This window comes from Sporobolomyces salmoneus (assembly GCF_050403485.1).
Source record: "Sporobolomyces salmoneus JCM6883 DNA, S_salmoneus_JCM6883_v1_ctg9, whole genome shotgun sequence".
Taxonomy (NCBI): domain Eukaryota; kingdom Fungi; phylum Basidiomycota; class Microbotryomycetes; order Sporidiobolales; family Sporidiobolaceae; genus Sporobolomyces; species Sporobolomyces salmoneus.
The window spans coordinates 343,440-371,320 of NW_027481154.1; the positions used below are offsets into that span (position 1 = coordinate 343,440).

General features: G+C 51.6%; 11 protein-coding genes across 11 annotated transcripts; 5 read left to right on the plus strand and 6 right to left on the minus strand.

Annotated features, from left to right (window-relative positions):
- Nucleotides 1-127: 127 nt before the first annotated feature.
- On the minus strand, nt 128-1,626 carry JCM6883_005229 (uncharacterized protein; the record flags this gene model as incomplete). Its single annotated transcript, XM_076630351.1, has 5 exons — nt 128-277; nt 341-882; nt 956-1,184; nt 1,253-1,322; nt 1,388-1,626. The coding sequence occupies 5 exons, from the start codon at nt 1,624-1,626 to the stop codon at nt 128-130; spliced, it is 1,230 nt and encodes a 409-aa protein (XP_076489743.1).
- A 414-nt stretch (nt 1,627-2,040) lies between these two features.
- On the plus strand, nt 2,041-6,153 carry RPA135 (DNA-directed RNA polymerase I core subunit RPA135; the record flags this gene model as incomplete). The annotated part of the gene is made up of 8 exons (XM_076630352.1): nt 2,041-2,356; nt 2,422-2,507; nt 2,566-2,685; nt 2,750-3,363; nt 3,426-4,978; nt 5,043-5,557; nt 5,625-6,077; nt 6,139-6,153. 8 exons carry the CDS (start codon nt 2,041-2,043, stop codon nt 6,151-6,153), a joined length of 3,672 nt encoding a protein of 1,223 aa, XP_076489744.1.
- A 227-nt stretch (nt 6,154-6,380) lies between these two features.
- Nucleotides 6,381-7,989, minus strand: JCM6883_005231 (epoxide hydrolase family protein; the record flags this gene model as incomplete). Its single annotated transcript, XM_076630353.1, has 7 exons — nt 6,381-6,693; nt 6,761-6,804; nt 6,869-7,113; nt 7,173-7,443; nt 7,500-7,605; nt 7,664-7,745; nt 7,821-7,989. The coding sequence occupies 7 exons, from the start codon at nt 7,987-7,989 to the stop codon at nt 6,381-6,383; spliced, it is 1,230 nt and encodes a 409-aa protein (XP_076489745.1).
- Nucleotides 7,990-8,406: 417 nt separating this feature from the next.
- Nucleotides 8,407-9,344, plus strand: JCM6883_005232 (uncharacterized protein; the record flags this gene model as incomplete). Its single annotated transcript, XM_076630354.1, has 6 exons — nt 8,407-8,476; nt 8,661-8,769; nt 8,841-8,940; nt 9,002-9,157; nt 9,220-9,270; nt 9,339-9,344. The coding sequence occupies 6 exons, from the start codon at nt 8,407-8,409 to the stop codon at nt 9,342-9,344; spliced, it is 492 nt and encodes a 163-aa protein (XP_076489746.1).
- A 236-nt stretch (nt 9,345-9,580) lies between these two features.
- Nucleotides 9,581-10,942, minus strand: JCM6883_005233 (uncharacterized protein; the record flags this gene model as incomplete). The annotated part of the gene is made up of 3 exons (XM_076630355.1): nt 9,581-10,014; nt 10,080-10,193; nt 10,255-10,942. The coding sequence occupies 3 exons, from the start codon at nt 10,940-10,942 to the stop codon at nt 9,581-9,583; spliced, it is 1,236 nt and encodes a 411-aa protein (XP_076489747.1).
- Nucleotides 10,943-11,454: 512 nt separating this feature from the next.
- On the minus strand, nt 11,455-13,282 carry JCM6883_005234 (pepsin-like aspartic protease; the record flags this gene model as incomplete). Its single annotated transcript, XM_076630356.1, has 6 exons — nt 11,455-11,936; nt 12,004-12,067; nt 12,137-12,278; nt 12,348-12,564; nt 12,659-12,864; nt 12,969-13,282. The coding sequence occupies 6 exons, from the start codon at nt 13,280-13,282 to the stop codon at nt 11,455-11,457; spliced, it is 1,425 nt and encodes a 474-aa protein (XP_076489748.1).
- Nucleotides 13,283-13,658: 376 nt separating this feature from the next.
- On the plus strand, nt 13,659-15,208 carry JCM6883_005235 (uncharacterized protein; the record flags this gene model as incomplete). The annotated part of the gene is made up of 3 exons (XM_076630357.1): nt 13,659-14,017; nt 14,083-14,194; nt 14,255-15,208. The coding sequence occupies 3 exons, from the start codon at nt 13,659-13,661 to the stop codon at nt 15,206-15,208; spliced, it is 1,425 nt and encodes a 474-aa protein (XP_076489749.1).
- A 313-nt stretch (nt 15,209-15,521) lies between these two features.
- On the minus strand, nt 15,522-17,054 carry JCM6883_005236 (uncharacterized protein; the record flags this gene model as incomplete). Its single annotated transcript, XM_076630358.1, has 1 exon — nt 15,522-17,054. One exon carries the CDS (start codon nt 17,052-17,054, stop codon nt 15,522-15,524), a length of 1,533 nt encoding a protein of 510 aa, XP_076489750.1.
- A 122-nt stretch (nt 17,055-17,176) lies between these two features.
- Nucleotides 17,177-19,909, plus strand: JCM6883_005237 (uncharacterized protein; the record flags this gene model as incomplete). Its single annotated transcript, XM_076630359.1, has 5 exons — nt 17,177-17,831; nt 17,906-18,855; nt 18,923-19,189; nt 19,254-19,771; nt 19,837-19,909. The coding sequence occupies 5 exons, from the start codon at nt 17,177-17,179 to the stop codon at nt 19,907-19,909; spliced, it is 2,463 nt and encodes an 820-aa protein (XP_076489751.1).
- Nucleotides 19,910-22,823: 2,914 nt separating this feature from the next.
- JCM6883_005238 (uncharacterized protein) lies at nt 22,824-24,187 on the plus strand (the record flags this gene model as incomplete). The annotated part of the gene is made up of 4 exons (XM_076630360.1): nt 22,824-22,854; nt 22,927-23,066; nt 23,138-23,400; nt 23,467-24,187. 4 exons carry the CDS (start codon nt 22,824-22,826, stop codon nt 24,185-24,187), a joined length of 1,155 nt encoding a protein of 384 aa, XP_076489752.1.
- A 1,624-nt stretch (nt 24,188-25,811) lies between these two features.
- JCM6883_005239 (uncharacterized protein) lies at nt 25,812-27,266 on the minus strand (the record flags this gene model as incomplete). The annotated part of the gene is made up of 6 exons (XM_076630361.1): nt 25,812-26,081; nt 26,144-26,229; nt 26,297-26,569; nt 26,675-26,827; nt 26,911-27,049; nt 27,120-27,266. 6 exons carry the CDS (start codon nt 27,264-27,266, stop codon nt 25,812-25,814), a joined length of 1,068 nt encoding a protein of 355 aa, XP_076489753.1.
- Between the last annotated feature and the right edge of the window lie 615 nt (nt 27,267-27,881).

Here is a 27,881-nt window from a genome sequence, read left to right on the forward strand (position 1 = left end):
GACATCGATGAACAACACTAGAGTACTACTGGGCTATACTGCGATCTGACATATCCTGAAACCGAGGGAGAGACTCTTGGCGAAGGTGAATTTGAACCTGTTTTTCCTCTCTCCCTTCCCTTTCCCTCTACTTCCTCCTCGACCTCGATTGTTGTTGAGCCTTGATCTTCGGTTCGCATTGACTACAGAACCATGATCCTTCGGGAGTAGTCTTGAGTCCGACACAGTTCAAATGGAACCATTCGATTTTGCAATCGGGTGCGTCGCAACCGATCATCTGCAAGTTCAAGGAATTATTCAGCATCAATCAGACGAGAAGATGCCAATCAGCGAGACTTACCTCTCCGAACGAAGGACGATGACAGAAACAATAAGGCGTCAAATCCTCCGCTTCTCCATTCTCCTCCTCGATTGTCGGTGCCGGACTTTGTTCCTCCTGTCTCTTCCTCTTGTTCCCATGATGTTGTTGTTGCTGTTGTTGTTGTTGTTGCTGAAGTTGTTGTTGCTGTAACTGCTGAAATTGCTGATTTTGATTCGCGGCTTGTTGAGCCGAAAGTGCTTGAGCCTGAAGCGCCAATCTCATTTGATGTTGTTGTAACTGATGTTGCTGCTGTTGCTGTTGCTGTTGTTGTTGCTGAGCGTAGAGAGCTAGGTTCGCGGCTTGTTGTCCGTTCTGACCGAGTTGAGGAGGAGGAGCTCCTGGAGTACCGTAAGCGACGTTTTGGAGACGAGAAGGAGCACCACGACGAGTTGCTGAAGCTCCGAGAGGTGTACCGGGTCCCGGGGAACCCATTCCGTAGGGAGTTCCGCCATATTGAGCCATTTGAGCCATTTGGCCGGGAAGAGGTTGTAATTGAGCGGGAGTCGAAGAGGTCTTGCGTTCTGTGCGATCCGTTCGAAGATAGAGGGAGTCAATCAGGAGATTCTGACAGCACTACCACAAGAACGAACTCACGTAGAGATCCAGGAGTACCTTGTCCACCGGCAAAACCTCCGACGCCATAAGCATTGTAGGCCGGAGTTCCGAGGGGCGCTGCGCCGTAAGCTGGCTGAGAAGCATACATTGCTGCAGCAGGAGCGGCGGCCGGGGCGATCGGAGCGAAAGAAGGGAGAGTTGGAAGAGGAGGAGCAGTCGAAGTGAGGAGGTCGAGTTGGGTTTGTAGTCGATTCAGATGTCTCGATAGCTGAAGGTCCGTCCCGCTTACATGGTCAGCTACACTGGGAAGAGTCCGTGTAACCCGTGAGAACTCACAAGGTTGACACCTCGTTCACTCAGCGCCACTTTTTCCCTCGTCGCTAGTTCAGCATTGTCGTAATCGAGCCTGCGCGACGACGAGTATCTCGTCAGATATCTCTTCCACAGGTACACAGAGCAATGGAGACGCACTTGATCTTCTTGATGCTCGATTCTTCTTTCGGATTCGGAACGAGTAAACCCTGACCTCCCTGAGACGTTGGTCTCGCATGTTTTTGAATCGCCTGATCTCGTTGCGTCGCTCTCGACTTGAGATCCGACACCCTCCCTTCCTTGTGACTGATCTCCTCGAGGATGTGACAGACTTCGGAAGGTAAGTTGTCGAGAGAGCTGACAAAGTCGGCTAGGAGGACTGCCGCGTCTTCTGCCATGACAATAGACGGTTCTTGAGAGTATCAAGGAGTCGCCTCGGTCTTCTAGAGGGGTCGTTGAGGAGTAAAACGAGGGTTTAGATGATAAACAGGACTTGGCGTCAACAGCGTTTTGCGGGTCGAAGATTGGCTTGAGAATAAGTTGTAATTCTCCTGTGTATGCTGATAGTGTCAGCGTGTCGACCGACGTTGCGTGGGTGATGGTTGAGAATATAGGGCAATTCGTAATCCAGAGAAAAGACTGAAAAGGTTGGTCTTCTTCACCAAGTCGACTCGAGCGAGAGCTCTCAGCAGGCCACCAGTCGATACTCGAGAGCTCACTGTAGCTACTCTACGCTACCGACGAGCCCAAACGACCTCGAGAAACCGACTCCCGCGACTTTTATCAACCTCGGAGAAGAAGTTCCTACAACCATGCCAGGGATCACGAACGCTGCTCCAGTAGCCGGTCCATCAAAGTCCAAGTTCAGTCCGAATTCGTTCAGGACGCTCGACCGAGAACGAGCGTTCATCAACCCTTCTTCGAAAGAGACGAAATACTCGGCTCCTCAAGAGCTCGTCGCACCGCATTACCAGTCGTTCGATGCCTTGTTCGAAGGTGCACCGATAGGAAAGAACGGAGAGGTGTCGCAAAGTCATGGATTGTTGGATTTAGGGATTAAAGATTTACTGCCAAAGGTCGTTTTCGATGGAAAGGGAGAGGATGGAACATTAGGGAACCGACTAGAGAGTACGTACACGTTACTGCTATCTTGTTTGATGGACGCGAGGGCTGAACCCGCTCGCTTCCGACAGTGCAAGTGGTTGAAGTCACGGTTGGAAGACCGATGGGACCAGAAAAGGGAGCTCATTCGAGGGAACGAAGGATCTATCCTGCAGAGGTACGTCAAAATAGTCAATACTCAGCTGTGTTCGTGTCTTGACCTTGGAGACGTGCAGGCTCGAGAGCGTTTAGCAACTTATGCCGGTCGAATGACTGCGAAAATCAGATGGTCAGTTAATGGTGGACAATCGACGATTGAGACACGAGAATGTGGTCACTTACCCATCATGGTCAAGGTGAGTCGTGAATGTCTTACCATCTGAAACCTTAGACAAAGAGCTGACGACAATCGATTTTCAGTCCGCTCGTTGTCACCTACGCGACCTCCCTCCTTCCGAACTCGTCGCTCACCACGAAGAAGCCGAAGAGATGGGTGGATATTTCATCATCAACGGAAACGAACGTCTCATCCGATTCCTAATCGTTCCTCGACGAAATCATGTCACTTCGATCATTCGACCTTCGTTCGGAAACCGAGGAGCCGCCTACACTCAATACGGTGTATCGATCCGATCAGTCCGAGTCGATCAAACTTCGCAAACGAACACCCTTCACTACCTTTCAAACGGAGGATCGACTCTTCGATTCAGTTGGAGAAAATCCGAATACATGGTCCCTGTCGTCATGATCCTCAAAGCCTTGACGGGTGCTACCGACAAGGAAATCTTCCTCGGAATCGCGCAGAAGGACTTTGGAAACACGTTCATGACGGATCGTATCGAACTCCTCCTCCGAGGTTTCAAGAGTTACGGACTCTTCACTCGACAACAATGCCTCGAATTCCTCGGAGACAAGTTCCGCGTCGTTCTCGGATGCCCTGAAGATTGGACTCACGAGGAAGTCGGACAACACCTTCTCGACACGATCGTTCTTCCTCACCTTACCGATCCTCGTGAAAAACTCAACCTCCTCTTGTGAGTGAGATCTCTCTTTGATAAGTGATCAGATGTCACTTACACCGGAGTTTTCCTCACAGCTTCATGATCCGGAAATTGTACGCTCTCGTCGGAGGAGAATGCTGCGCCGACAACCCTGATTCGCCTCAGCATCAAGAGATCCTCATGCCCGGTTTCCTCTACGGTATCATCATCAAGGAGAAACTCGACGAACTCCTGAACGGTATTCGTATGCAAATGGTTCAGGACATTCGAAGACAGATCCCCGGAACCGATATCAAAGATCCGAAGTATATTCAGAAAACGATTCAACGAGCGAACGCCGACATCGGAGCGAAACTCGCCTACTTCCTCGCTACCGGTAACCTCGTCTCTCCTTCCGGACTCGATCTTCAACAAGCTTCAGGATACACGATTGTCGGAGAAAAACTCAACTTTACCCGTTACATCTCTCATTTCCGATCCGTTCATCGAGGAGCTTTCTTCGCCGAACTCAAGACGACAACCGTTCGAAAACTTCTCCCCGAAGCCTGGGGATTCCTCTGTCCTGTTCACACTCCCGATGGATCGCCTTGCGGTCTCCTCAATCACTTCGCCCACAAATGTCGACTCGTCAACGCTCACCTCGACGTCTCCCATGTTCCCGCCCTCCTCTCTTCCCTAGGCATGCTCCAGCCTCTCGATCCTTCCCTCGACGGTCGCAAGCACGTTTGCGTTCAACTCGACGGACGAATTATCGGTTGGGCGACGATCACTCTTGCGAAACAGCTCGCCGATACCCTCCGACTTTGGAAGACGGAAGGACAACACAAGATTCCCCTCGACCTCGAAATCGGTTTCGTTCCTCTTTCGAAAGGTGGTCAATATCCTGGACTTTATCTTTTCGCTTCCCGAGCTCGAATGATGCGAGACGTCAAATACATCGCGAACGGAAAGACGGATTCGGTCGGACCTTTCGAACAAGTCTACCTCGACATCGCGTGTATGCCCGACGAAATCGAAAAAGGATTGACGACTCACATCGAATTCTCCCCTACGAACGTTCTCTCCCTCCTCGCGAACTTGACTCCCTTCTCCGACTATAATCAATCTCCTCGTAACATGTACCAATGTCAAATGTCGAAACAAACGATGGGTACTCCTTCGACCGCTCTCCAACACCGAACCGACAACAAACTGTACCGACTTCAAAGTGGTCAAACTCCGATCGTTCGACCCGACCTCCACAACACTTACGGAATGGACGGTTACCCGAATGGAACGAATGCCGTCGTCGCCGTTATCTCTTACACCGGTTACGACATGGAAGACGCGATGATTCTCAACAAATCGGCTCACGAACGAGGTTTCGGTCACGGTTCGATCTACAAATCTCAAATCGTCGATCTCAAGACGGTTCGAGGTGACAAAGGAAGTGGAGGACACCCTGCCGTTCATTTCGGACTCGGACCTGATGTGAGACCGGACGACGACAAGTGGTCGACCCTCGATTCGGATGGACTCCCTCTCGTCGGAACTCGTATCAAGACTGGAGATCTTCTCGCCGCTTACTACGATCGAACAGCTGGAAAGACCAAGGGAGAGAAGTACAAGGGAGACGAAATCGCTTACATCGACGAGGTTCGACTGATAGGTGAGTTTTTCTCGTCTGTTCGACGTTAAATCCGTCAGTTACTAATTCGCTTCCACTCTATCAGGTAACGACACGGCCGATGCGACTCCCGACAAGCTTCACATCAAACTTCGAATCCCTCGTTCTCCCGTCATCGGAGACAAGTTCTCATCTCGTCACGGACAAAAAGGTGTTTGCTCTCAGAAATACCCTGCGATCGACATGCCGTTCAGTGAATCGGGGATGCAACCCGACGTTATCATTAACCCTCACGCTTTCCCTTCTCGAATGACGATCGGTATGTTCGTCGAATCGATCGCGGCAAAGGCAGGAGCGATGCACGGTCTCGCTCAAGATGGAACTCCTTTCAACTTCTCGGAGGACGACACACCGCTCGAATACTTTGGAGAACAATTGAAGGCGGCCGGGTACAACTACTACGGAAACGAACCGATGTACTCTGGAATCACGGGAGAAGAGTTCCACGCCGATATCTACCTCGGAGTCGTCTACTATCAACGTCTTCGTCACATGGTTGGTGATAAATGGCAAGTACGAACGACTGGTCCTCTCGATCAGCTCACCCGTCAACCCGTCAAGGTCAGTCTTTTCGTTTTGAAAACTTCGTCTCAATTATTTCGCTGACTGACTCTTTTCTCTCTCGTAGGGACGAAAACGAGGAGGAGGAATTCGATTCGGAGAGATGGAACGAGACGCTTTACTCGCACACGGAACTTCTTTCCTCCTTCAAGATCGGCTCATGAACTGTTCCGATTACTCGACAGCATGGGTGTGTCGTTCGTGTGGTTCGATGGTCTCGCTCGGTTACGATCAAATCACTCTATCGAACAAACTGCATTCGGCCGCTACGGATGGACCCGATCTCTCGAGCGGACCTGGAGGAGAATACTGTCGCTCGTGTCGTGCGAAGGCGGTTGAGGAGTACGAAGCGGAACAAGGCGAGTCGTCGTTGAAGAAGCAGAAGAAGGTACACGGAACCGGTCTCGTCTTCGAGAAGAACGTTGGTGGACCGAAGGGAGGAGAACTCGAAGTCGTCGCGGTACCTTTCGTCTTCCGACTACTCGTCGCCGAACTTGCAAGTATGGGTATCCAAATCTCGGTGAGCTTGCAATCGTTCTCAGCGAGTCTATTTCTTTCGCTGATAAATGCTTCGGTTACAGGTCGGAGTCGATTGAGCCTAGTTCGAGTGGTAGACCTCATTTTCTCTTTGTCGTTATTGCATTCTCATTCTTGTCGCATACCCTCCCTCCCAGCGACGATGGCCCTTCGAGAGACAACAGTATTGCGCCTCAGTTTCTCGAGAAACCAAGTTCTCGCAGAAGCTCTCCTCGCTGACCTCCCGCGAAGCGTAAACGATATGGCAGAGAAACAGACACTTCATATTCACACTTCCTTTCCCTCCTTACTTCAACAAAACACTGACAGCTTCTCGCAGATGATCAACAAAGACCCCGGGCTTCTCGAGAGCCGCGAAATGTCCACCATCATCAGCCTCCTTGAACCACCTAAGATTCGCCGTCCTCTTGACCTCCTTCTCAGTAGGAACGACGATCTCGCCTGGGAAGTTGGAAAGAGCGAGATTCGGAATGTAATATTTCGGATCGACGATGAAAGTGCCGAAATGAGGGTTGAGAGCGTAGGGTAGGAACGAAGTACCGATCGAGTGAGTGAACCAGTAAAGGGAAAGCGTTTCGAAGAGTGCGTCTCGAGTGAGCCTGAATGTAGAAGGGAAAAAAGGGAAACTTCAGCAAACGAGCTTCGTTTGAGTTTTCCCCGACTCACGTTGGATTCGGTCGAGTCGTGGCGTGGTTGATGTAAGGAATCATCTGGAGGGGGTTCGAGCGAGAATGTCAGAGACTGACAGACAGGGAAGTAGAGCTTCGAATTTACCTTTTCTCCGATCCAGGCAAGCAAACCGATAGGCGAATCATTCAGAGCGTAGGCAGGGGTACGAGGCGTCAAATGTTGCATGACGTAGTAAGCTGAACCTTTCTCGAGGTATGAAAGCGTCCTCTTCTTGTTCTGGTACTCCTTTTTCGAAACGAGGAATTCAGGAGCCCAAGCGAGGAGAGTGTGAGGGTTGATCCAGCTCAGGAGGGAAGGAGTAGGAACAGGACAGAAGTTGAGGTGAACACCTGTTCAAGCCAGAAGAATGTCAGAACTAGCGACGAAGAAGAAAAAGAGACATTTTCACCTTTGCAGTGATCTTTGTGAAGCGATCCGAGAAGTCGAGCAGTGACAGATCCCCAGTCACCACCTTGAGCGACGTACGAAGTGTAGCCCAATCCAACCATGAGTTTGTCAAAGATCCTTGCCGTGTCGTTCATGACCCATTTCGAGGTTTTCGGAGGAGAAGAGAATGCGTATCCAGGCATGCTCGGAACGACGACATGGAAAGCTTGAGCTCCAGCTTCTTTCGGTTCAGTGAGCAAGGGAATCGTGTGAAGGAATTCGAGGAAAGAGCCCTGCGGAGAACGGGTTTTCAGCTCGAGCTCGATGAGAATGCAGCTTAGTGACTGACGGGCCAGCCATGACAAAGAATGATCGGGACCGCGTCTTCTCGAGTCGAACGGTGATGCAAGAAGTGCAGATCAATGTCTTCGATACCGACCTTGAAGTGGTTGAACCTGCGAAAGGAAGTGAGCTCTCAAAGTTCTCGCAAGCAGAAAAGGTCCGACCGCTCACTTGTTGATGAGCGCTTGCGCCTTTTCCCAATCATGGTTCTTCCACTCAGCTGCGAGCTCCTTCATCAACGGAAGCGTTGGACCTGTTGCACGAGTCGTCCGGCGAATTCAGCTCGATGATATGGTTATTCCCGGCTTGCACGCGAAGCCTGGCTTACCTTTACCCATTCCAAACACTTCATTTTGTTCCTCAGGCGTCATGTCATCGACAACAGTGTCGGTTGAAGGCCATCGAGCGTTCTCTAGCCGTTGATGCAACTCGTCAACTTCCTCCTTGGGGATGTCGACCTTGAACGGTTTGGGTTCTTCTCCGAAACTGAAAGTCATCTCGATTCAGGAATGTGAGTAAGGCGGGGGTGATGAGAGGGTGGGAACAGGTCAGATTTCGTTCAACAATTGGAGCTCCCAAGGTCGCCGACAACATCAACTTTCGTATGTTGAAGTAAGGTCGTCCTTGCTATGTAGCCAGTCTATGGGAAGCATCGAAGACATCAGCGTAATCGTGAAAAGTTGGAAATGTGAGTTGTACGGCACGTGCACGAAACTCTGAGTGATTGAGACGTTACAGTGTTCAGTTGAAAGTCCGTGATAAGCGGTCGGCCGCTTGAATGATCTACCGGTCGAAAACGCAAAGTAACGACGTCGTCGAAATTTTCCCAAACTCGGTCTCGAAAATCTGGAGCTGGCCACGCAACGAGGAGTCTCTCTTTCTTCTATTCTACACCCAGACGAGACACAGGCAGAATGTCGAACGAATCTGGATCCCGAGAAACTCCTGAGCACTTCGATGAGATGCTCGACAAGCACTTCGAATGTGAGTCGTTCAACTTTTTCGAGCAGTCTCCTCGTCAGAATCAGAAAACAATGGATGTTGGGACAGCAGAGGAATGATTTAAAGAGGGTAGACTTCCAGCTAGGGGTCCCCTGCGAACGAGGATCAGAGGCCACGATTCAAAGGAAGAAAACGAGAACTGACAAGTTTTGCTCTTTGGAGACAGACACCTACGATAACGGATGGAAGTACGAGTTCTGGGTTCCCAATCACGAACGAATCGTCTACGCGATCCACGGCGGCCCCATGAACGGAAGGAACAACTACCAAACTGCGTGAGTTCTCGATTCTGAGGACATTCGCACGGAGCACTCGTCACCTGACTATCGTCCTTGCTTCGGGATAGCTACTATCAACGTGTCAGGGAGAAGCTTTGGCTCGTCTCGTGGGTCGAAGAGACTGGAACCACTGTCACGATCTGTCTAGATCAAGTCGAAAAGAAAATCGTCGGTCTGCTCTCTTCCGCAAGCATTCGAACATCTTAGCTTACTCCGAGGCCAACGATAGAACACCTTCATGGCTTCCAGTAAAGGACACTGGACTGAACCTGAGAAGGCACATGGATGGAAGAACGACAAGCTCGACGCTTGGAGGGAATTGAGCAAGATTGGGAACCAGACGACGGATCGACACATTTTGCCCGAGTCTGCTACGATTGACAAGGTGAGTCTGTCAGGGTGTCTTCCTTGTGAGATGGAAGAGCTGAACGACAGGCTGTTGAGCAGATCTATACAGGGCGCAACGAATTGCCGGAGATTGACATGTCCTGGCCCACTGTAAGCTCCCTTCCGCTCTGGGGTTGACTCACAGTGAGCTGACAATGGTAGTTGCTGGCGAAATAAAGCTTTAAGCGAGATGCGAGCTGGACGAGGGACTGGAATCTGTAAATACTGGAGTGCCAATGTCAAAGAGTCAACAAACGAATGTACAGTCGAAAGTGTGTAGTGAGAGAGTAGAGAGCTGGACAGTGTTGTAGGGTCTACGGGAAGGAACGAGGGCAACATAAGAACGAAACAAGCGCAAACTGGGAGTGAGAACGAGAACAAACGAGGGAGCGAATCATACATAGGCGGAAAGAGGACACGATTATTTGACCCTCGCGAGTCGTTGAGTAGACTTGACGACGTTGTTGTCGAGGACATCGACCTTGCCGGTAATCTTGCCCAATTTCGCGTTTTGCGAATCGACTTCTTGACCCGCCGTCATCGCGAGCATCTTCAATCTTCCCGCAAGTCCTCCCAATTCCTCGAGGTTCGTATCGATCTCGTCTTCAACCTCGTCGTCACTCGCGGTCGCTTCGAATTGATACCTCCCTCGTTCGGCTCCTCTCGCTTTCGCACGACTACGAGCTCCCGCAGCGTTCTCGGCCTCGCGATCCATCTTGTGGTAAGTTTGATCGATACGTTGACGAGATTCGAATTGTTCACGACGGACTTGTTCGCGTTCGGCCTTTTCGGCGTTGTGTCGGTCGAGAAGTCGTCGTTCTTCACGATCTCGTTTCGCGGCTTTGTTCCAAGAGACTATCGAGAGAGGTATAGTCAGTAACAGTTGAGCGAGATCACGATCCAGTCAGACTGGAACTCACTGTTGGGACGGAAGATGGAACGGTTCAAAGCTTCGAGTTCCTTCGTTTCGTCAACAGCTCGATCATTGTGAGCCTTGGCAAGATCGAGATGACGTTCCGTATTCGCAATACGATCTGTCAAAGCGCTGGATCAGCATCAAGTCGACGATGGACGGAAAGAGAGAAAACGACTCACCGGATTGATCTCCCAATTTATCGAGAGTAGCCCTCGCAGTTTCCTCCGCCTCTCTCGCGATCCTGACCGCGTTCCTCGTCGACGCCAACGATTCCTGTTTCGTGAACCTCATCTGTTGTTTGATCCCTTCGACTTCCTCATCCTCTTCCGTTTCAAACTTTTGCTCCTGTTGTTCTTGTTGCCCTCCTCCATACGCTCCTCCTCCCGACGACGGTCCTTGTTGGGCGTAAGGGTCGCCTCTACCTTGAGTGAAACTGTATTGACCTGGAGGCGGTGCTCCCTGGAACAACTCGTTCCTCGCTTCTTGTTCCGCCGCTTTGTTCTTCCCTCCGAATCCCCATTTACCAGATTTCTCCTTCACTGGGGGAGGTTGCTCAAACTGCTGTTGTTGTTGCTGAGGGTAACCGTTGCCGTAAGGGGGACCTTGTTGTTGAGGTGGAATCTGATTCCTCGCGTATTGACTAGTCTGACCGTACCCATTCCCGCCTTGAGAGGGAGGTACGTAGCCTGGTCCTGTGCTACGGTACGAAGGGGGTCCTCCTCCTCCTCCGTATTGCGATGAAGCGTATGAGTTGGTCGAGGCTGCGTATCCGGGTCGACCTCCCGATGATTGAGGAGGAGGGGGTCCTTGATCGTAGCCACCTATATCGGGGATCTTTTCTTTCTTCTTCTTGTCGAACAAGCCCATGATTGAGGAGGCGAGATGGAAGTGAGAGAAGAAGAGAGAAAGAGGGGCGCCCGAATAGATTCCTTTCGCACCGAGACCGCTTAGAATCTCACATGCCTCTCGTCGACAGCATTGTAGCAGTCCAACTTACAGCCCGACATCCGAAGCGGATAGCGAAATCCGAGAAAATAGTCGATAAATTGTTTCGCAAAACTCGCGACTCCTTGCAAACCTCTCATAACGCTGCCTCTAGCAAGAGAAGAGTGTCCTTACGGCTAGGTTTACATTGGTGTCGATAGAGGAGAAAGATAACAACGAAGGAGAGCGAGAGAGAGAGCGAGGAAGAGGTCTTGCGAAACATACAGGGTCAAGCGAGGATAGAGTGAGATCATGAAAAGCTTTGCGATATGATGTGATGCGAACGAGACTATAGACAGATAGAATAGAATAGAGTGGAGTAGGGGCGAGAGAGATTAATGATAACTTTCCAACGATGCTTTTCCGGATGAAATGAGTGTTTTCAAGGTTCCTTTTTAGGCGAGAGTGAAACCGATGATTCCAGCGACGACAGTAGCGATTGAAGCGGTGAACTTGTTGAAGACGGTCGAACCAGCGTTCGTTCCGGACGAAGAAGTCGCGGAAGAACCAGTGTTTGCGGATCCACCAGAACCGAGAGTCGCGAATCCGACAGCTTCGGGGCTCGAGAATCGGTAAGCGGAGTAAACTCCAGTGAGGAAAGCGTCTCCTACGATGATCGAAGGTGAATTCGACCCAGTCGTGAGGGAGAAGATCGCTCCCAAGCATTGACGACCGAAATTGTCGACAGCTCCTCCATTGAATTGAGTAGGATCGATCGAATAGGTCTGTCCGCCGAACTTGAGCGAGACTTGAACGGTTTGACTACAGGGGAAAGAGTAGTAGCCGGAAGCGCCGTCGAGAGTGATCGATTGAGAGTTGGGGATTTGAGAGTAGATGTTTTCGGCAATCGAAGTGGGAACTCCAATAAGAGTCGTTCCTGGGAGAATACGAGAAGGACAGTCAGTTCAGTACAGTAAGAAAGAACTGCCGCTGCCGTAACTCACCGGTATCGATGACAACTTGGTCGACAGAAATTCCGAGACTTTGACCTCCGACCGAGATATCTTGCTATAACCGTAAGACAAACGTGAGTCTCGAGGTCCATCCATTTGATGGATAGGTGAGATTCCGACTCACGAGAGGGATCGACCAGTATCCGGCAGGTTGAACGATCTCAATCCAGTTGATGCTTCCGCTGTAAGCCGAAGTATCGACACCTCCGATCGTAAGGGTTCCTCCAGGAGCAGTAGGAGACGACGCGGTAGTGAAAACATGAGTCCTACAAGAGAAGTAAAGTTAATTTGTCAGAATTCGGTTTCTTCGCAGAGAGATCCGAGAACGAACTCACTCGAAAGCGAAACCAAAGACTTCCTCGGGAAGCTTTCCCTCTTGTGCGAGGGCTTGAACGAGAGGTGTCGCGCCCGAACTTGCGATCGTTTGGAACCCGAGTCCGAGGATACCGGAAAGTTCACCATCGACGATATTGTTCAAAGTTGAACAAGCAGCGAAGGTTTGAGATTGCACAGTGTAATTTGCGATGCTGACGATGTCGGAAACGAGAGTACCTAGTGGAACGAAAGCTCGAAAAGTCGGCTTGACAATCCTGCGAAATCATGGAAAGATTCGAAAATCGACTGGAGGAGAAGAGATGAAACTTACCTTCGGCGGATCCGGAACCGTACGTAATCTGAAAGTTCTGAGATGTCGTAGATGCAGTCGAAGAGCTCGAAGGTTGGTAACCGGGGGTGTCGGATTTACATCCTTCGCAGTTTGGTTCAGCGACGATCAAATCGGCTGAACCAGTATCGAGTACGACGGAGAAACCAGCTGCTGGTGTTCCGATATCGATCTCTCCGTACCATTCACTGTTCAAAGTCGTGAAAGACGTTAGCGCCTTGCCAAGAAAGTTTGCGAAAGCACCTCGCAGTCGAATTGAACCTCGTTCTGAGACGAGAGCACAGAGACTCACGAATCCTGGTACGAGGTCATCTCTACTGTTCCTGCTCGCTTCTCATTCTGCGAAGAAGTGGCGCTTGTTTCGACCTTTGCTCCATACTTTGCCCTCATGTTCGCCGCTTGCTTCTTGAACGATTCTACGTCCCTCTTGTACTTGCCTCCATTACGACGCTTGATCGGTACTCTGAGAGGTTCGAGGGGTTTCGAGGAAGAAGATTCGGTCGATCGAGGAGTCGGAGACGCAGTCGAACAAGGGAGAAGTTGAGAGACGGTCAAAAATGCGAGAGTCGATGCGAGTGACAGGGACGATATAGGAGAGGCGTGCATCTTTGCTGAAGTGTGTATATCGTCTGAGATTGAACAGGAGAAAGAGAATGGGAGGAAGGAGAGAGAGACGAAGCCGAATCCAGGATTCGCAGCAGAGATTTGAACTCGGTGACGCAGTTTCGGCTTCACATTCCAAATTCGTAATACTGCTGTATTCGAGGATCGTACCGTAAGGCAGTGCATTACTGTTACCGATTCTCGATCGTAAATTCGGAGCGCGAATCCGCGGGAGGAAACGTTTGAGCAACTTCACCTCGCAGCTCAACCACAACCACGACCACTCGCAGCATCAAGCAATTACTGTACTCAACGGACTCAAGCAGAACAAGTCAAAGACACGAGCAAGACACAAGTTCGCGATCATCTTCTCGGAAGGATGTCGTCTTGGCTCCCGTCTCTCCCGTTCACGTTCTCGGTACCGTGGCCAAGCACACCTGAAGCAGCGGATCAGACTCCGATGGGCGACCATGCAGCCGAGTCGACTCCACCTTTCAACCCAGCTCCCTCAACACGACATCGCTTCCCGAGTCCACCACCTCGAGGAACAGAGCTAGGGAATGCAAGTAAGCGAGGGAGGACCGCGGCTGGATCGAGCGAGGAAGGAGAAGAGGAGGAACCAGACAGGAAACGCAGAAAACGAGGAATTGTTGGAACCGTGCTTGGAACTGTGTTGGACGCAGCAGTCATCTCGACTGCTATGGGATACTCGGCGTATCAACTTTGGAAACATCCACCGTGAGTCCCGTCACGATTCAGACCTTTTCACGGCGGCGGCTCTGAACTTTGGCGGAGATCCACAGTTCGAAAGACGATGTCGACGCTCTCGCTCAACGCAAGCAGTTGATGTTGGCCGACAGACCACATTCGGATTCTGCAGCTGTACCCGAAGCGCCTCCTCCATACTCTGAACTCGTAAGTCCTCTCGAAAGCCTATCCCCCGCTGAGTCGCTAAAGTTTTCTTTCCCTGAGCAGGTTTCGTCCCAGTCTGCATCGAGCACTCGTTTCGATGCTTCGTCTTCTCATCAACCGTCTCCCTCTCAGATACCTCGTCGAATCCGACGCGCCCACGAACCTCGCCCGCGCACGACCAATCGCAATTCCTCCGATCGCCTTTCTCGCTCCCCTGGGCCTTCGGGTCCCTCTGTCTCAGCACCAAACCTCAACTTCGACTCTGATCCATTCGTTCGACCCTTCACTATTCCCTCTCGCGATCCACTAGCGAATCTTTCCTCCGGGCCTCTCCCAGAATTTCAACCGTTTTCATCCCCCAAATTCGGCAGCTTTACCGGCAACCCCGTCCCGACTACACAGTCCGACGACGAGGACGACCTTGAGGATGACGAGGAAATGAAAGCTGTTTCGGATCGACTCAAAAGCCTCATCGAAACGGGTCGAGAAGCACTCGCGAGTCGACCTCGAGAATGGTCTCATGAGACGAGCACGACCTCCTTGACGGACGAGTCTTCCAGATCACGTTTATCGACCACGAGCAGTCTGACCTCGGCGACGACCGTCGGAGCTTCACCAAAGATTCCTTCTCCTCTTTCTCAGTTCACTTCGCGGTTCGATTCGCCTCAGAGTCATTCTCTCCCTTCTTCTCCTCGTAATTCTCTACCAAATCCCACGTCAATCGGAGGAGGTCCGCGTTCGACTTCGTTGGGTCATTCCCGTAGAAAGTCCCTCGACACGTTCTCTCGAATTCCTACCTCGGATTCCTCGCTCCACTCCCCGTCCTCGTCAAAACCAGCTTGTCATTCCGCCTCCTCGGGCATGAGTCGAGGACATCGTCACACGCAGTCGTTCACCGGGATTAGCGCGAGTCAATCATTGCCATCGCTGAACGAAGGTGGAGAAGAAGTCGTCGATGAGTTCGAGAAAGTGTTACAAAAGGCTAGGAAGTCGAGAGATAGTCTAGGAGGGAGATGAATGTCCACGAGTCGGGATAGTCTAGTAGGCAGATAGATGTCCACTATGCGAGATTTGGACGAACGAGGTTGGATTGGTGGATCGGATTCGAGTTTCTGTTCCTCCATTTGTACTTTACCCTGTTGTCGTTCCATCATTTTACTAAAATCCTTCTCCATTGGCAAGGCTGTCTATCATTCTATCGTTCAGTCTCGAACCGCTATTCTTTGAGAAGAGCGGAAAACTTACGTGATCCAACCGACCGACGAGCAGCTCTCCAGCGACCGGATTATCACTCGCTTACTCAATCTCGACCCTCCGAGCTCAGATTCCTTCAATCCCTCTCGAAGCTCATCAATGTCCAACTCGTCGCCATCCCACCCCAAACTTTTTCGATCCTCCCCCCCTCCTTCAACCTCTCTCCGATGACTCCGCCGACCCTTGTCGGTTCCTTCCGATCTGCGAGATCGCCGGATCCCAACCCGAGGTTCCCGTGTTCGTTCCAACCCCAGGTGAAGAGCTGCTGCTGATGAGCTCGAGATTGAGTTTGAGAGTTGGAAAGAGGGTGTTCGACAAGGGCGAGGACGTGCTCGGAGCCGGTAGATAGCTGTAGTTGAGAAGTAGATGAGTTTGATGGGATCGAAGACCGGGATGGAGAGGAAGGAGATGAAGGAGAGGAAAGAGAGGACGATGAAGTTTGAACTGAGAGGCTAACGATCCGAATGTCGGTTGACGAGGCAGGAGTCGAGTTGGCTGTCGATTGCAATGTCATGCTTGAGACTCCCGCGGTCGGATTGCCTAGTTGTCCGTGAGAGTTTGATCCGAAGGAGAGGAAGAAAGGCGTTGAATCGCTCGCGAAGGGTAGGGGGATAAATGTCGAGTTCCAGGTTGAATGAATAGTTTGCGGAGGATTGGAGGTGGAGGCGAATGATGCAGGATGACTCGGAATGGCGGAGGTGAATGGTAACACGTTGTACTTTTGTGAGTTGGAAAGTTTCGATGAATCGTCGTTCTGGAGATTCGGGCCGAGTTGACCGTGCTTGTTCGAACCGAGCGTCACTATGACTGGATCAGAGACTGAGGTCGAGGCTCGAGGGTGTAGCAGTATCGCTGAATGATCCCTTCCGCACGAGAAATCGACAATATCGTGAGAGGAGAAAGGAGAAGGAAGGGAGACCACCTCAGGCTGAGCGACAAGTTTCGGTAGCTTGAGATCCGAGTTGCGAGATCCTAGTTGACCGTGTCGAGAGGCTCCCCAGCCAACGAGTGTCCGAGAGGGCGAAGACGAAGGATCGAGGGATTCGATGAGAGCGAGAACATGTCGAGGTCCTGCGACGAGTCGACTGATCCGGATTGGGCCTTCCATGACGTGCTCGAACGATACGACGCTACTTCCTCCTCCTCCCTTCCCGTCGCCATTCCCGCGTTCTCCCCAATCGTTCGAACCGAAAGAAACGAGAATGTCGGATTTTGCATGTTTCTCCGGCGATCCTTCCTCACGCCTCGACCTCAAGTGTACCAGAGAGGTTTCCCAAGTCGACGCTACCCCCACCACCTTGTAGGTGTCCTCATTCACTCCAGCTGTCCGCGGCACGAAGTTCTCCCAGAGAATGTCTTCGAACTTCAATCGAGATTCCTGGTTGCCTAGACCGAGCTGCCCTGCCGCGTTGTTCCCCGCTCCATACAGTGTCCTTCGTCCGTCTTGATCCGCGAGTAGGAGAGTATGATTCGCGCCGAAAGCGAGTTCGAGAGGTCGACAGGAAGAAGGGAGAGGGATCTGAGTATACTCAGAGGCGTCTTCGTCGGTGCCGAGACCTAGTTGACCATGTGAGTTTGATCCGGTCGAGTACAGCTCGTAGCGTGTCATTGGGAGAAGAGGAAGAGGGATGGTTGAGCGAAGCGATCGGTTCGATCTCTTTTCCTCTCTCCCTCTCACCTCGCAATCGTATTCGAGCTCGCGAGTAGCCGATACGCTAGTCTTAGCACCCAATGGAGGAACCAGTCGTGTCGCGTCGCCCTCCGTCTCCTCCCGGTCTTCCCGATTTATCGAATGACGGCCTCGGTTCTTCACCTCCTGTCTCCTCTCCGAGAGCACTGCCGACCGCTAATTCATCCAGTAGAGGCGACACGACAACCAACTCGTCATTTTCGGCTTCGTCTCCCTCCCAAGCTCTCTCCCGCATCTGGAATCAGTTTTCTCCTCCTTCTCTCCCCTCTCCCTTCTCCCAAGCTCAGCAATCACCAGCTTCACGTCATCTTCACTACGCCGACTCGACCGGATCTCCCTCGGTGTCAAATGCAAGTCCCGCTCGTTCCGACGATTTCATTCGTGCTCGACCTCCTCCTCGACTCGAACAGCACGATTCGGCATCTCAGCTCTCATTCTCTCTCCGTAGACCATCGTCCGGTGTTACGCAAGCGGAGGATCGGAATCTGTTCAGGTCGAGAGCAGCGAGCGGAGTCAGTTTAGCGGAAAGTTGGGAGTCGTTTCGGTTGCCGGGAGTCGCGAAATGGAGATCTCTGCGTAACAAGGGAAAGGGTGTAGCGAACGAAGATAGTGAGGAGGAGGAAGAGGACGAAGTGAGCTATGGAGATGGAGATGATGATGAGGCTTGTTTCGTCGACGAAGATACGGGAAAAGTTGGTCAGCAGCGTCTTTATCCTCTCGGGCTGATTTGCGAGACAGCCGATTACTGACTCCGTATACATTCGCAATAGACTACATCGTCTCTCTACCGTCAGAGATCGCATTATTCATCCTCCTTCACCTCGATTTCAAAACTCTCCTCTCTTGCGGCCTCGTTTCTCGACAATGGCGAGTATTCGCACTAGATCCTCTTCTCTGGCGCGATCTGTTCCAACAAAATCCGAAATGGACGATCAAACCCGAAGTCTATCAAGCCGCTGCGCTCGCCGCTCAACGATCCGCTCTACAAACTCCGACGACCGCGAATCATCAATCCCCAACTTCAGGAGGAGGAGGATACTTTGACGGACGCTCCCCTATCCCGAATCTTCGAAGGGCTGCGAGTAGTTTCAGTAAAGCAGGAGTTAAAAGGGTCGTGAACGGCGCGGACCGAGTCAGTCAAGGCGGAGCGAACTTTGGCAAAAAGCTCAGTGGACTCGTCACCGACATCGGTAACATCTCACTCTCGAGTCCGAATGGATCGAACAACGGAGGAACGAAAGCCTCGAACGAAGCTGGAACGTTGGACACTCCTCCTGAAACTCCTTCTCGACCTCGCACGCTCGCGTCTCGTAGATCAACTGCGACCGCTCTGATGACGATGAGCACTCCCGCGGCTCCTTCGACTACGACCTTATCTACCCACGCTTTCGCTTCACCTCCATCGACTTCACTCTCTCGAACGAATTCTGCAACGGCACTCTCTTCCCTCGCTTCTTCGATCTCGTCTCTCCCTCCGAGTCGCAATCCTTCTCTCCGACGCGCAGCCTCTTCCGCGCTTGTTCCGCCTCCATCTCCGACGATCTCACTTTCGCTCAACCTTGAAACTCCGACTTATCTCGATTGGCCGACTCTCTTCAGAGATAGATGGTTGCTCGAGAAGAGGTGGAACGATGGGAACCCTAGCTGGAACTGGTTAGAGGGCCACGAGGATAGTGTCTACTGCGTCCAGTTCGACGAAAAGAAAGTCATTTCGGGATCTGTGAGTTCGAGGTTGAGTCAGCCATCGCTCCCCGCTGACTGTAATCTTTTTGGAACTCGCTAACTAGCGCGACAAAACGATCAGAGTATGGGATACCGCTTCCGGAACGGCGACTCGAATCCTCAAAGGTCACGAAGGGTCCATTCTTTGCCTACAATACGACAACGAGATCTTACTCTCCGGATCATCCGACTCGAGGATCCTCATGTGGGATCTTGTAGGAGAAGAAGGGACTGGGAAAGGAAAGTACGAGATCAAGAAGACTTTGATCGGGCATGCGATGGCGGTTCTCGATCTCTGTTTCGACGACAAGTGGATCGTCAGTAGCTCGAAGGTGAGTCCGACTGTCTTCAATCTAGTGCTTCGCAGGTGATTGAGCTCATTCACGGCACTCACAGGATACGACAACTCGAGTCTGGCATCGCAAAACAGGAGACTTTTTCCGCTCGTTCTCGGGTCATCGAGGTCCCGTCAACGCCGTCGCACTCAATCAAGATCGAGTTCTCACGGCTTCCGGAGACGCGTTCATGAAGATGTGGGATATCTCGACTGGTCGAGCCCTCCGAACGTTTTCGGGACATACTCGAGGTTTGGCCTGTGTCGAATGGTCTCACGACGGAAAGGAGATCGTCTCGGCTGGAAACGATCAAATCATCAAGTTGTGGAACGCCGAGACGGGAGAATGTTTGAAAGAGTTCAAAGGTCATACGGATCTCGTGAGGGGTTTGAGTTTCGATCCGACGTCGAGGAAGATCGTTAGTGTCGGGTACGACAAGACAACTAGAGTGTGGGCCGTAGATGATGAAGGAGAGGCTATCGAGGGAAGTTCGACGAAGGTCGTGACGGCGAAACATCGGTTCAGAAGTCATGCGAGTTTGGTATTCGACGTCGCTTTCGACGTTTCGAGGATCGTCAGGTGAGTCTACACATCTTCTCGTCTGGAATCCATATGTCTTGCTCACGCTTCTTTGCGAGTTGTAGCTCGTCGCATGATCGAAGGATTCTGTTGATGGATTTCGCATCAGGTCTGGATGTCTCCAAATTCGCATCTTGAGGTAGCACTCTATCTTGGATCCTCGTCTCTACTCTATCTGTATCGTTCGCCTTCCGTATCGCACAACATTTTTACTTGCAAACTCGTTTGCTTCGCTTGCAACTTTATTCCCACCTATTTCTGCGCCTGCTGATGATCGCACGCTTCAACTGCGAGAATACTTCCGAAGGGAGGTAATTTTGAGGACGAGAGCATGATACACAAGCTTTGACGTGCGTCCGAAAGGAAGCAGGCTCGCTCAGCCCGTTTCTTCTGCCTTCGCACTTCATTCTTTCGCTGACTCTAGCAGATTCGAGTAGACATTTTGGTTCTCACTCGATTGACCACTTTGCGTTCGTTCGAGCTCCGGCAGCGAGCCGACTCGTGGTCTTGCGCTGATTCGAATTTGCGTTCGAGAGAAACGATTTCGCGCAACGCGTGGATTGTCGAAAGCGAGACTGCTCACGACGACTTTTCGCCGAGCACGAGCTGAATCGGAGAGACGCGTCTAGGAAGGCAGAGCGATCATTTCGAGCCTGAGGGAGAGACACTTTGCGAAGAGATGACTCGAGCATGGGTCAGGGACTCCACCCATCGAGCCTCTACTCGCAACAAAACACTACTGCCGGGACTCGACTAGACGTCTGCGCTATCTCTGTCCCTATCACGCGTGTCGTCCGTTACGGGACTTCTTCGTCGAGCACGGGCAAACGAGAGCGGTTCTTCTCGAACAGTTTTCTTTCGCTTTGCGTCCACTCTCGTTTCTCCTTTGTTGCAGCTGGCTAGAAGCGACGGTTGAGCCGAGAAAACTTTCACGCGAACAGTCGCTGATCCCGTCCCCACCCAACTTGGCAGGGCAAACCAGATTCGTTGGGAGACAGGAAGATTGGGAAGCATCTTTCGACTTTCGCAACGACTCAAAGTCGGGTGAATACGGCTGAGAATTGGAGAGCCACGTTACACGTAGCCTAGCTCGACTCGCCAAACCCCGTCAAGCGGACAAGTCCGTTGTGCGCGGAGTCCCGACCTAGTCAAGGAAGAAGCTTTACTGTACTGTATTTTTTTTCTCTTTCTGATTCCGCAAGCGTGAAAATTCGAATTTTTAAGCTTCCTTAACGCTTTGAGTCGAACCAGGATTTGTCGAATCAGTTTGGCTCGAATTGTTCAAACGAGACGGAAAAGAAGTCGCTCGCTGCGAAGCTTGCCAACATCGCCCTCTCGTACTGTTTGCCTCGGCGTATTCAAGAGATCAACGCTCAGGTGCGAGCCACGCTTGGGGAGAGGACACGAGCTCACGTGGCTCAAGCAGGAATGCAAGATCTCTCGCGCGGGTTTGTTCAAGTTCGTTTCTTTTCTTTATCGATTCGACAGTTTGTAATCTCCCTTAGCTTGCAGACTACACAGCACGCGACTGCGAGGCGAGGACGCCAAGTTCACCAAAAGGAGTCTCGAACACCGTTTTCTCGGAGTTGAACAGCTGTTCAAGCTTAGGACGAAACACCGTGATCCGTGGGGTGTACAGTATGTGTCAGGCTAATGGGGGTTCGACAGTAGCGGGGACTGATTGTGGACGAATAGCTGCAATACAGCAGTACACCGAAGCTTTGCGAGATTCTCGACTCTTTCGAAGTTCAAAATTGGGATCGAGCTCGACGTGTCTCTCTTTCGCCGAGATGGAAAAACCTCGGGAAAAGGTCTCGAGGATCAATTATTAATTGCGGAAAGGAAAAACACAAGGCAGCAAGAGAAGAAGATTTGCGGAGCAAGGAGTTTGTAAGCCGTTTTCTCTTTGCGCCACGCGCCCACAAACACGAAAGAAGAAAGTTTCGCAAGTAGAGAATTCCTTCGTTACTGTACTATAAGTGCGATAATTCGCTTTCTCAAGACCTCGGGTAAAGGACTCCTTATGTACACAGAGAGTCAAACGGAGACGAAACCGTTCGACAGCGCGGGAGAACGTTGAAGCGACTCCTTCCGTCGTCGTTAGTGAGTACTGAGCAAGCTGCCGAAACGTCGAACGTCGAATGGCCATCGGACGTCGCAAAGAGCGTCGAATTCCCGTACAGTAGCTCAACGACCGGAAAGCCTTTCTTCGAGCTAGGATCACACGGAGGGAGTCTTACGAGTCACCGAGCAACTCGAGTTGCAGCGAGGAGGTTTGGGGGGAAAAGGCTCAGCTCTGACGGTCGACAAGTTGGGGCACTGGAGAAAAGGAGTCGTCTCACTTCGAAGCTTACAACCTCGCGAGAGCTTGCGAGGGGATCCGCTTTTTTCCTTTACGATCACTGGCCGAGCTCGAGGTAGGTTGCTCTGCCGCGGAGAGAGTCACACACTCTGATGGCGCTGCCTAAGCTTCGCTCGCTTGAGAGCTGCCGCGAATGGGTCGAAAGTCGTCGAGAGAAGTCGCCGTCTGGATTTTCTCGCACGGAAAGCGGAAGGAAAGGAAGATGCGACTGCGCGGCAGACAGAAGAGGGGTAAAACGAACTCCGAGGCAAAATTCGGAGAGGACTCAGGAAATACCTCGAAGGGGTGCCTTGGAGAGAACTCGTTCCTCGCTTCTGCTCAAACCCCATCGCTTGATCCTTCATCTCCTCTCTCGCTCTTCTTCCTCTCACTTTCATTCCCAGTTCGACTTGACTCGACTAGACATCAAGGAGATACTACCACCTCGAGTCGATCACTTCCAATAGAACACCTCGACTTTCTTCACACGATCACCGGCATCTTTCGCTTACGTCTCGACTCTTCTACCCGAATACATACCTCACACCCGCACTCAGAGTGATCAGCCACCAGTGTACACCTCACACAATCAACAGTAGCACAGTCTAGTCTACCTCGGAAAAGACCGGCCTCAACTCTTCGAATCTTCTTTTCCTGCAAACACCCTTCGCCTCACCCCCAACCACTCCCCGATCTACAGATAGAAACACCATGCCTGCCGACAAGTATTACGGTTTCGAAGGTGAGTAACTATCCCTCGAGATCTCATTGAGTAAGTGGATGGAAGCTGATTGCCGAAGATCGTCCTTCTCAGATCAAGCACTCCTCTGCGAGCATGTCATTACCTCGCTCTTCTCCGTTGGACCTCAACCTCCAACAAGAGTTGGCATCGATACTCCTCCTCTATCACCCAAATCTGCCGGACCCCAAGTTCCCCAACTCGGTGAATTCATCGTGAGTACCTCGCTTCTTTCCCACGCTTTCGAATAGCCCTACCGGAGCCTAACATCCTCTCCGATACACAGGCGTATGCACTCTACCGTACTCGTCTTCCCGTCTCGATCACGCACCAAGCTCTCCTTCTCCTCACTCGATTGAAGACCCGATACCCGTCAGCACGCGGAACTTCGACTTCCCCCCACCGACTCTTCCTCTCTTCCCTCATGCTCAGCTCAAAGATCTCGATGGACGACACTTATTCGAACAAGAGTTGGCAAATTGTCGGACAAGGTCTTTTCGAATTGAAAGAGGTCAACCAGATGGAACGAGAGCTCTTCGCCTTCCTTGGGTTAGTCAGAATCTCCTGTCCGCTGCTCTATTCGATCTGTACTAACCTCGTTTCTCTCGCCCAAAGATGGAACGTTGTAGTTCGAGATGAAGAACTCGCAGCCTGGGTCGAAGATGTTGTCACGCCTTACGAAACTGAACGCAGTCTCGCCGCATCGCTCGCCTCCCTAGCAGCGGCTCAACAATCCGACAAGGTCGTCGTTTCGGAGCGAAAACGAAGTCGCGAAAACTCGAGTCCTCGACTTCCTACTCCTGCCGCCTCTCCTTCTCCCTCTCGTTCCCCTTCTCCCGACTCGATCGCTCGTCACCGAAGAGCTTCCGACGCAGCTGTCGCCCTCCTCCACGGTGGCAACATGCCGACTGGCGCACCGAAACCAAGATTTCACCCGAGCACCTCAGCCTTCGATTCGACTCCTTCCACCTCCGCCTCTTCTTCCCCTTCCCGCTCCTCGAGGCGCCTAAGACGGCCAGATTCTCGATGCTCGCCTTACTCTGGTCGAGATTCGTCTAGGTCTTCGTCAAGAGCACCTTCGACTGTCGCCTCCTCTTGCTCCTCCTCTCCTGCATTCGGCAACGCCGGCCTTCATACTCCTGTATCTCCCTGTACACCCGCTGGACCTCTAACTCCCGAGTCTGCACCGACGAAATCAGTTTGGCCGACAAACCCTCTCGCATCAAAAGTCGCGCCCTCATCAGCATCAATCGACGACCATTCGACCTATGTCTTCCCTCAGCCGAGTCAATCCCATCCTCATGTCGTCGAACCAGATAGCGTCGTTGTCTGGTAGACGCTTCAACTCATCTCCTAGATTTATTCATTCGCTTCGCATTCCTCGCACATTTTCTCGCTCTCTTTATCTATCTTTGTCTGTTGTTTCTTCTTCCTCCCTCTCCTCTCCCTGCTCTCGTTCTTCTCGCATTGCCCTTACTCTTATACCCCAATTTGTGCCCCCCTCCTCGTATGCCCTTCATTTACATTCTGCTCTCTATTTCATCGAGCTCGGATTCGTTTCGAAAGTCGGAATCGTTCTTCAACCCGCAATTTACACCTCTCGTCTCCGCAACTCCTTCGCCTTGTGTTCCTGTGACTCGATTCTCGAGAGACTTCACGTCGTTTGAGCGAAGATCTTGCGAGATCCCGAGAAGATTTGCGTCTGAGTGAGATGAAGTCACTTCTCAGCTCGGTTAGTTCTCCATTCGATGCACGGAGTTCTGCCCTCCTCCCCGAGTCGCTTTTCCCACGACATCTACAGTACAGGCTAGTGGCCAAAGCGTTCTCTCGAGAAACCCAAAGTGTCGTCAGCCTTTCTCGCTTTCGTTCTCGTCGATAATTCGCGAGAGAAGCGTCACTCGATTTTCATTTTCGTTCCCGTTTCAATATCGGCGAGGTTGAACACGGAGATGGAGAGGAGAACGAGTCACTTGAGTATCGGTCGATAAAGATAGAAGACTTGAGGGGAAAGGAAAGAATCGCTCGCGGACGTACGCATCGAGAATCGATCCGTGCTTCTTTCGATCTTTCGTTCGCCCTATTCGCTCGCGCTATCGTAGCACTTTGCGGCTCAAAGTTACCTCTGTTTCTTTGTTCTCTACTGAATTCAACGATTCCTTCGTTAGTCAATCCCCTTTGAAGCCAACGCAAGAATCGTAGGGAGAACTTGCGATTCAAGCTGCTGAACTCGAGGATCCTGCGCCGCTACAGGCTACAGCACTACGGTACAGCTCGACGGTTGCATCTTCATTCAGGAGAACGAGAATGCACGATAGAATGACCCTTCTTGTCGACAAAAAACGAGTCGAATGAAATTTGAGGAAAACTCCCGGATCCCTCGGGACTGCAGAAGATCTGATCTCTGATCCGATCAGGCTCTAGGGCCATTGGTATCGAAGCTTGTAGCTTAAACGAAGAAGGGCGAACGGTGCATTTTCTCCTTCGATTTTGGAATTGCGAAACGAAAACTTCAAGGGGTTCGATTCGCACGCGGCCATTATGCGACGGCAGCGAGGCTCGGGACTCGGTCGAAGTGAGAGAGGAAGAAAGATTAAAATCTTGAGCGTGATAGCGTGGCGTGCGAGTTGAAGCTAAAAGATCCGAAGGATTGCGAGCGAGAGGATGGAAAAAGGTCGCCGGTGAGTGTGTGAAAGTTGTCGAGGAAGCTTAAAGGCGCGGCTTCTCTCCGACAGGAGATCTTCGGACGATCTACGAGAGGAAGGAAAGTGTCGTCAGTGTCGAAGCTTGGAAGCTCGCATCGAGAGAATGTTGGTTCTCTGTCTGTCCCCACAATCTGCTGACTCTGCTCGTTCGCAACCTACGATGCGCGTGATACGCAGATGGAGACAATAGCGTGCTCAACTCACCGTCGAGTCGAGAGTGGCGATGAAACGTAAAAGAGAATGCCGTCGAATTCAGTTTTATACGTGCAATTTCCTCCAGACTTGTTCTCCTAAACCAAGGAAAGCTTTCCTGGCTTCTCCAACTGCATTCTCCTGTTCTAGCATGACGACTGGTGCTCCTGCGTCCCCTCGAGCAGAGACGGCCGGTTCGATCGGAATTTGAGCGAGAACGTCGAGCGAGAGGTCGGAACAAGTGTCGAAGAATGGTTGAGGAGGTCCAAAGATGTAATGAGGTGTTGTCGAACCGGGACAGAGGAAATGAGACATGTTGAGAACGGCGCCAGTGAGCTGTCAAGAGTGAAAGGTTGAGTCTCGATCGTGATGGAAGAAAAGCAGGAGAAGATCCTTACGGGAATGCCTAGTTTTTTGAACATCGCTACTCCTTTCCGTGTATCGATAAGTGCGACATTCTGCGGTGTCGACACGATGACTGAGCCTGCGGAGGTTCAAGAGATGAGTCAGGATGAACTCGAGATGCAGCGAAAGAGAGAAAAAGCTCGTACCATCAACGTCTACAAGCTGACCCAAACTGAGTGTGACATCTCCAGTACCGGGCGGTGTATCGATGACGAGTACGTCGAGCTCGTTTCCTCCCGAACCGGCTCTCCAATCGACGTCAAAGAGTAGTTGTTGAACCGCTTTCATCACCATCATACCTCTCCATACGACGGGAGTATCTGCGTTATGCTTGCCGGGTTCTGTGGGACCGTTCGGGAGAAGGAATCCCATCGACATGCATGGTAGACCGTGAGCTCTTAGGGGAGTCAATCGATTATCTGCGAAGAACAGACAAATCAGTCTGTGTTCCCTTTCTGGCGCTCGATAGCCGCGTAAAGCACAACCTTCGAGTCAAGTCGTCGAGCAAGAAGGGAGAAGCTTACCGGATGTGAGATACGGTTCTCCAACTCCTTCGAGTCCCATCAATTTCGGAATCGATGGTCCAAAGATATCGAGATCCAGTAGCCCAACTCTCGGTTTCCCTCCCGTTCCCGTCAACTCCGGTGACACGGCGCTCAACGCGAGCGCTAGATTGACTGTAGAACGAGCATAAAACGAAAAGTTGAGTGAATTTCACAAAGATTTCGAGGTGGGAGACGACGAGAGGAGAGAGACTGACCTGCTACGCTAGACTTTCCGACTCCACCTTTCCCACTACTAACTACTACAACCTTTTTCACGCCGTCGAGTCTGCGTTTCTTCGGTAAACCTCTTTGCATTCGAGGCATCGTTGGCGGCGCATCGTTACGAGGAAGACCCTAGACAAGGAGCTCGATGTAGAAGTCAATCTCTGGACAGAGGTGCACTGTCACACAATGAGCGACTCACGAGAGGGTTATCGTGCGAAAGAGATGAAGATGAGGTCGAGAAGGGAAGAGCAGGAAGGGGAGCTCGGAGACAGGCGCATGGTAAGCGAGTGGTAGTACTTGAGCTCAAGAGGTTGCGTGAGAGCGGTGAGAGGCGAGAGCGAGTCATGCGGTGAATTCGAGGGAAAGAAAGCAAGTCCGCAAAAGATTCGCTCATCGCATTCGCGTCGCCTTGGCGATCTCCCTCACGAGTCGCTTGCACGGCAGCAAATCGATTGTGAGACTGCGAGCGAGAGCTCACGAAAGACTGCAACGAAAGCGAGCGAGTGGGTAAAAGTTGCGACGGGCTCTCAAGTGAACTTGCCTATGCGAGCGAGTAGAAGGAAATTCGATATCATTGCAGCACAGGTAGGTTACACGACGGGACACTAGACATAGGAGCGAGCGAAGTGGGAACATCGAACAGCCCTCGAAGTCGGAAGTGAGCCCTCGAGGGGAATCGATCGTGAACCAGAGACCTGAAACAACGACGCAAAACGAAAGATGGTTAGCGACGTTATTCTCGACGATTGGTTAATCGTGTTGGGGTTCGCATCAGTAATCCGAAACAAAAGATTGATCTCTTCAACGACCGGGACCCGCGTGGTTTGTACGTCCTCGCGTTTGGCAAAGTAGTCCCCATCGATAATTAAGTCCGCCCGTCGGGTTTGGTTTCATCAAGCGCGAAAGAGGAGAATGAGAAGAAGAGATGGAGACTAACGGGATCGAAAATGGATGGAAGTTT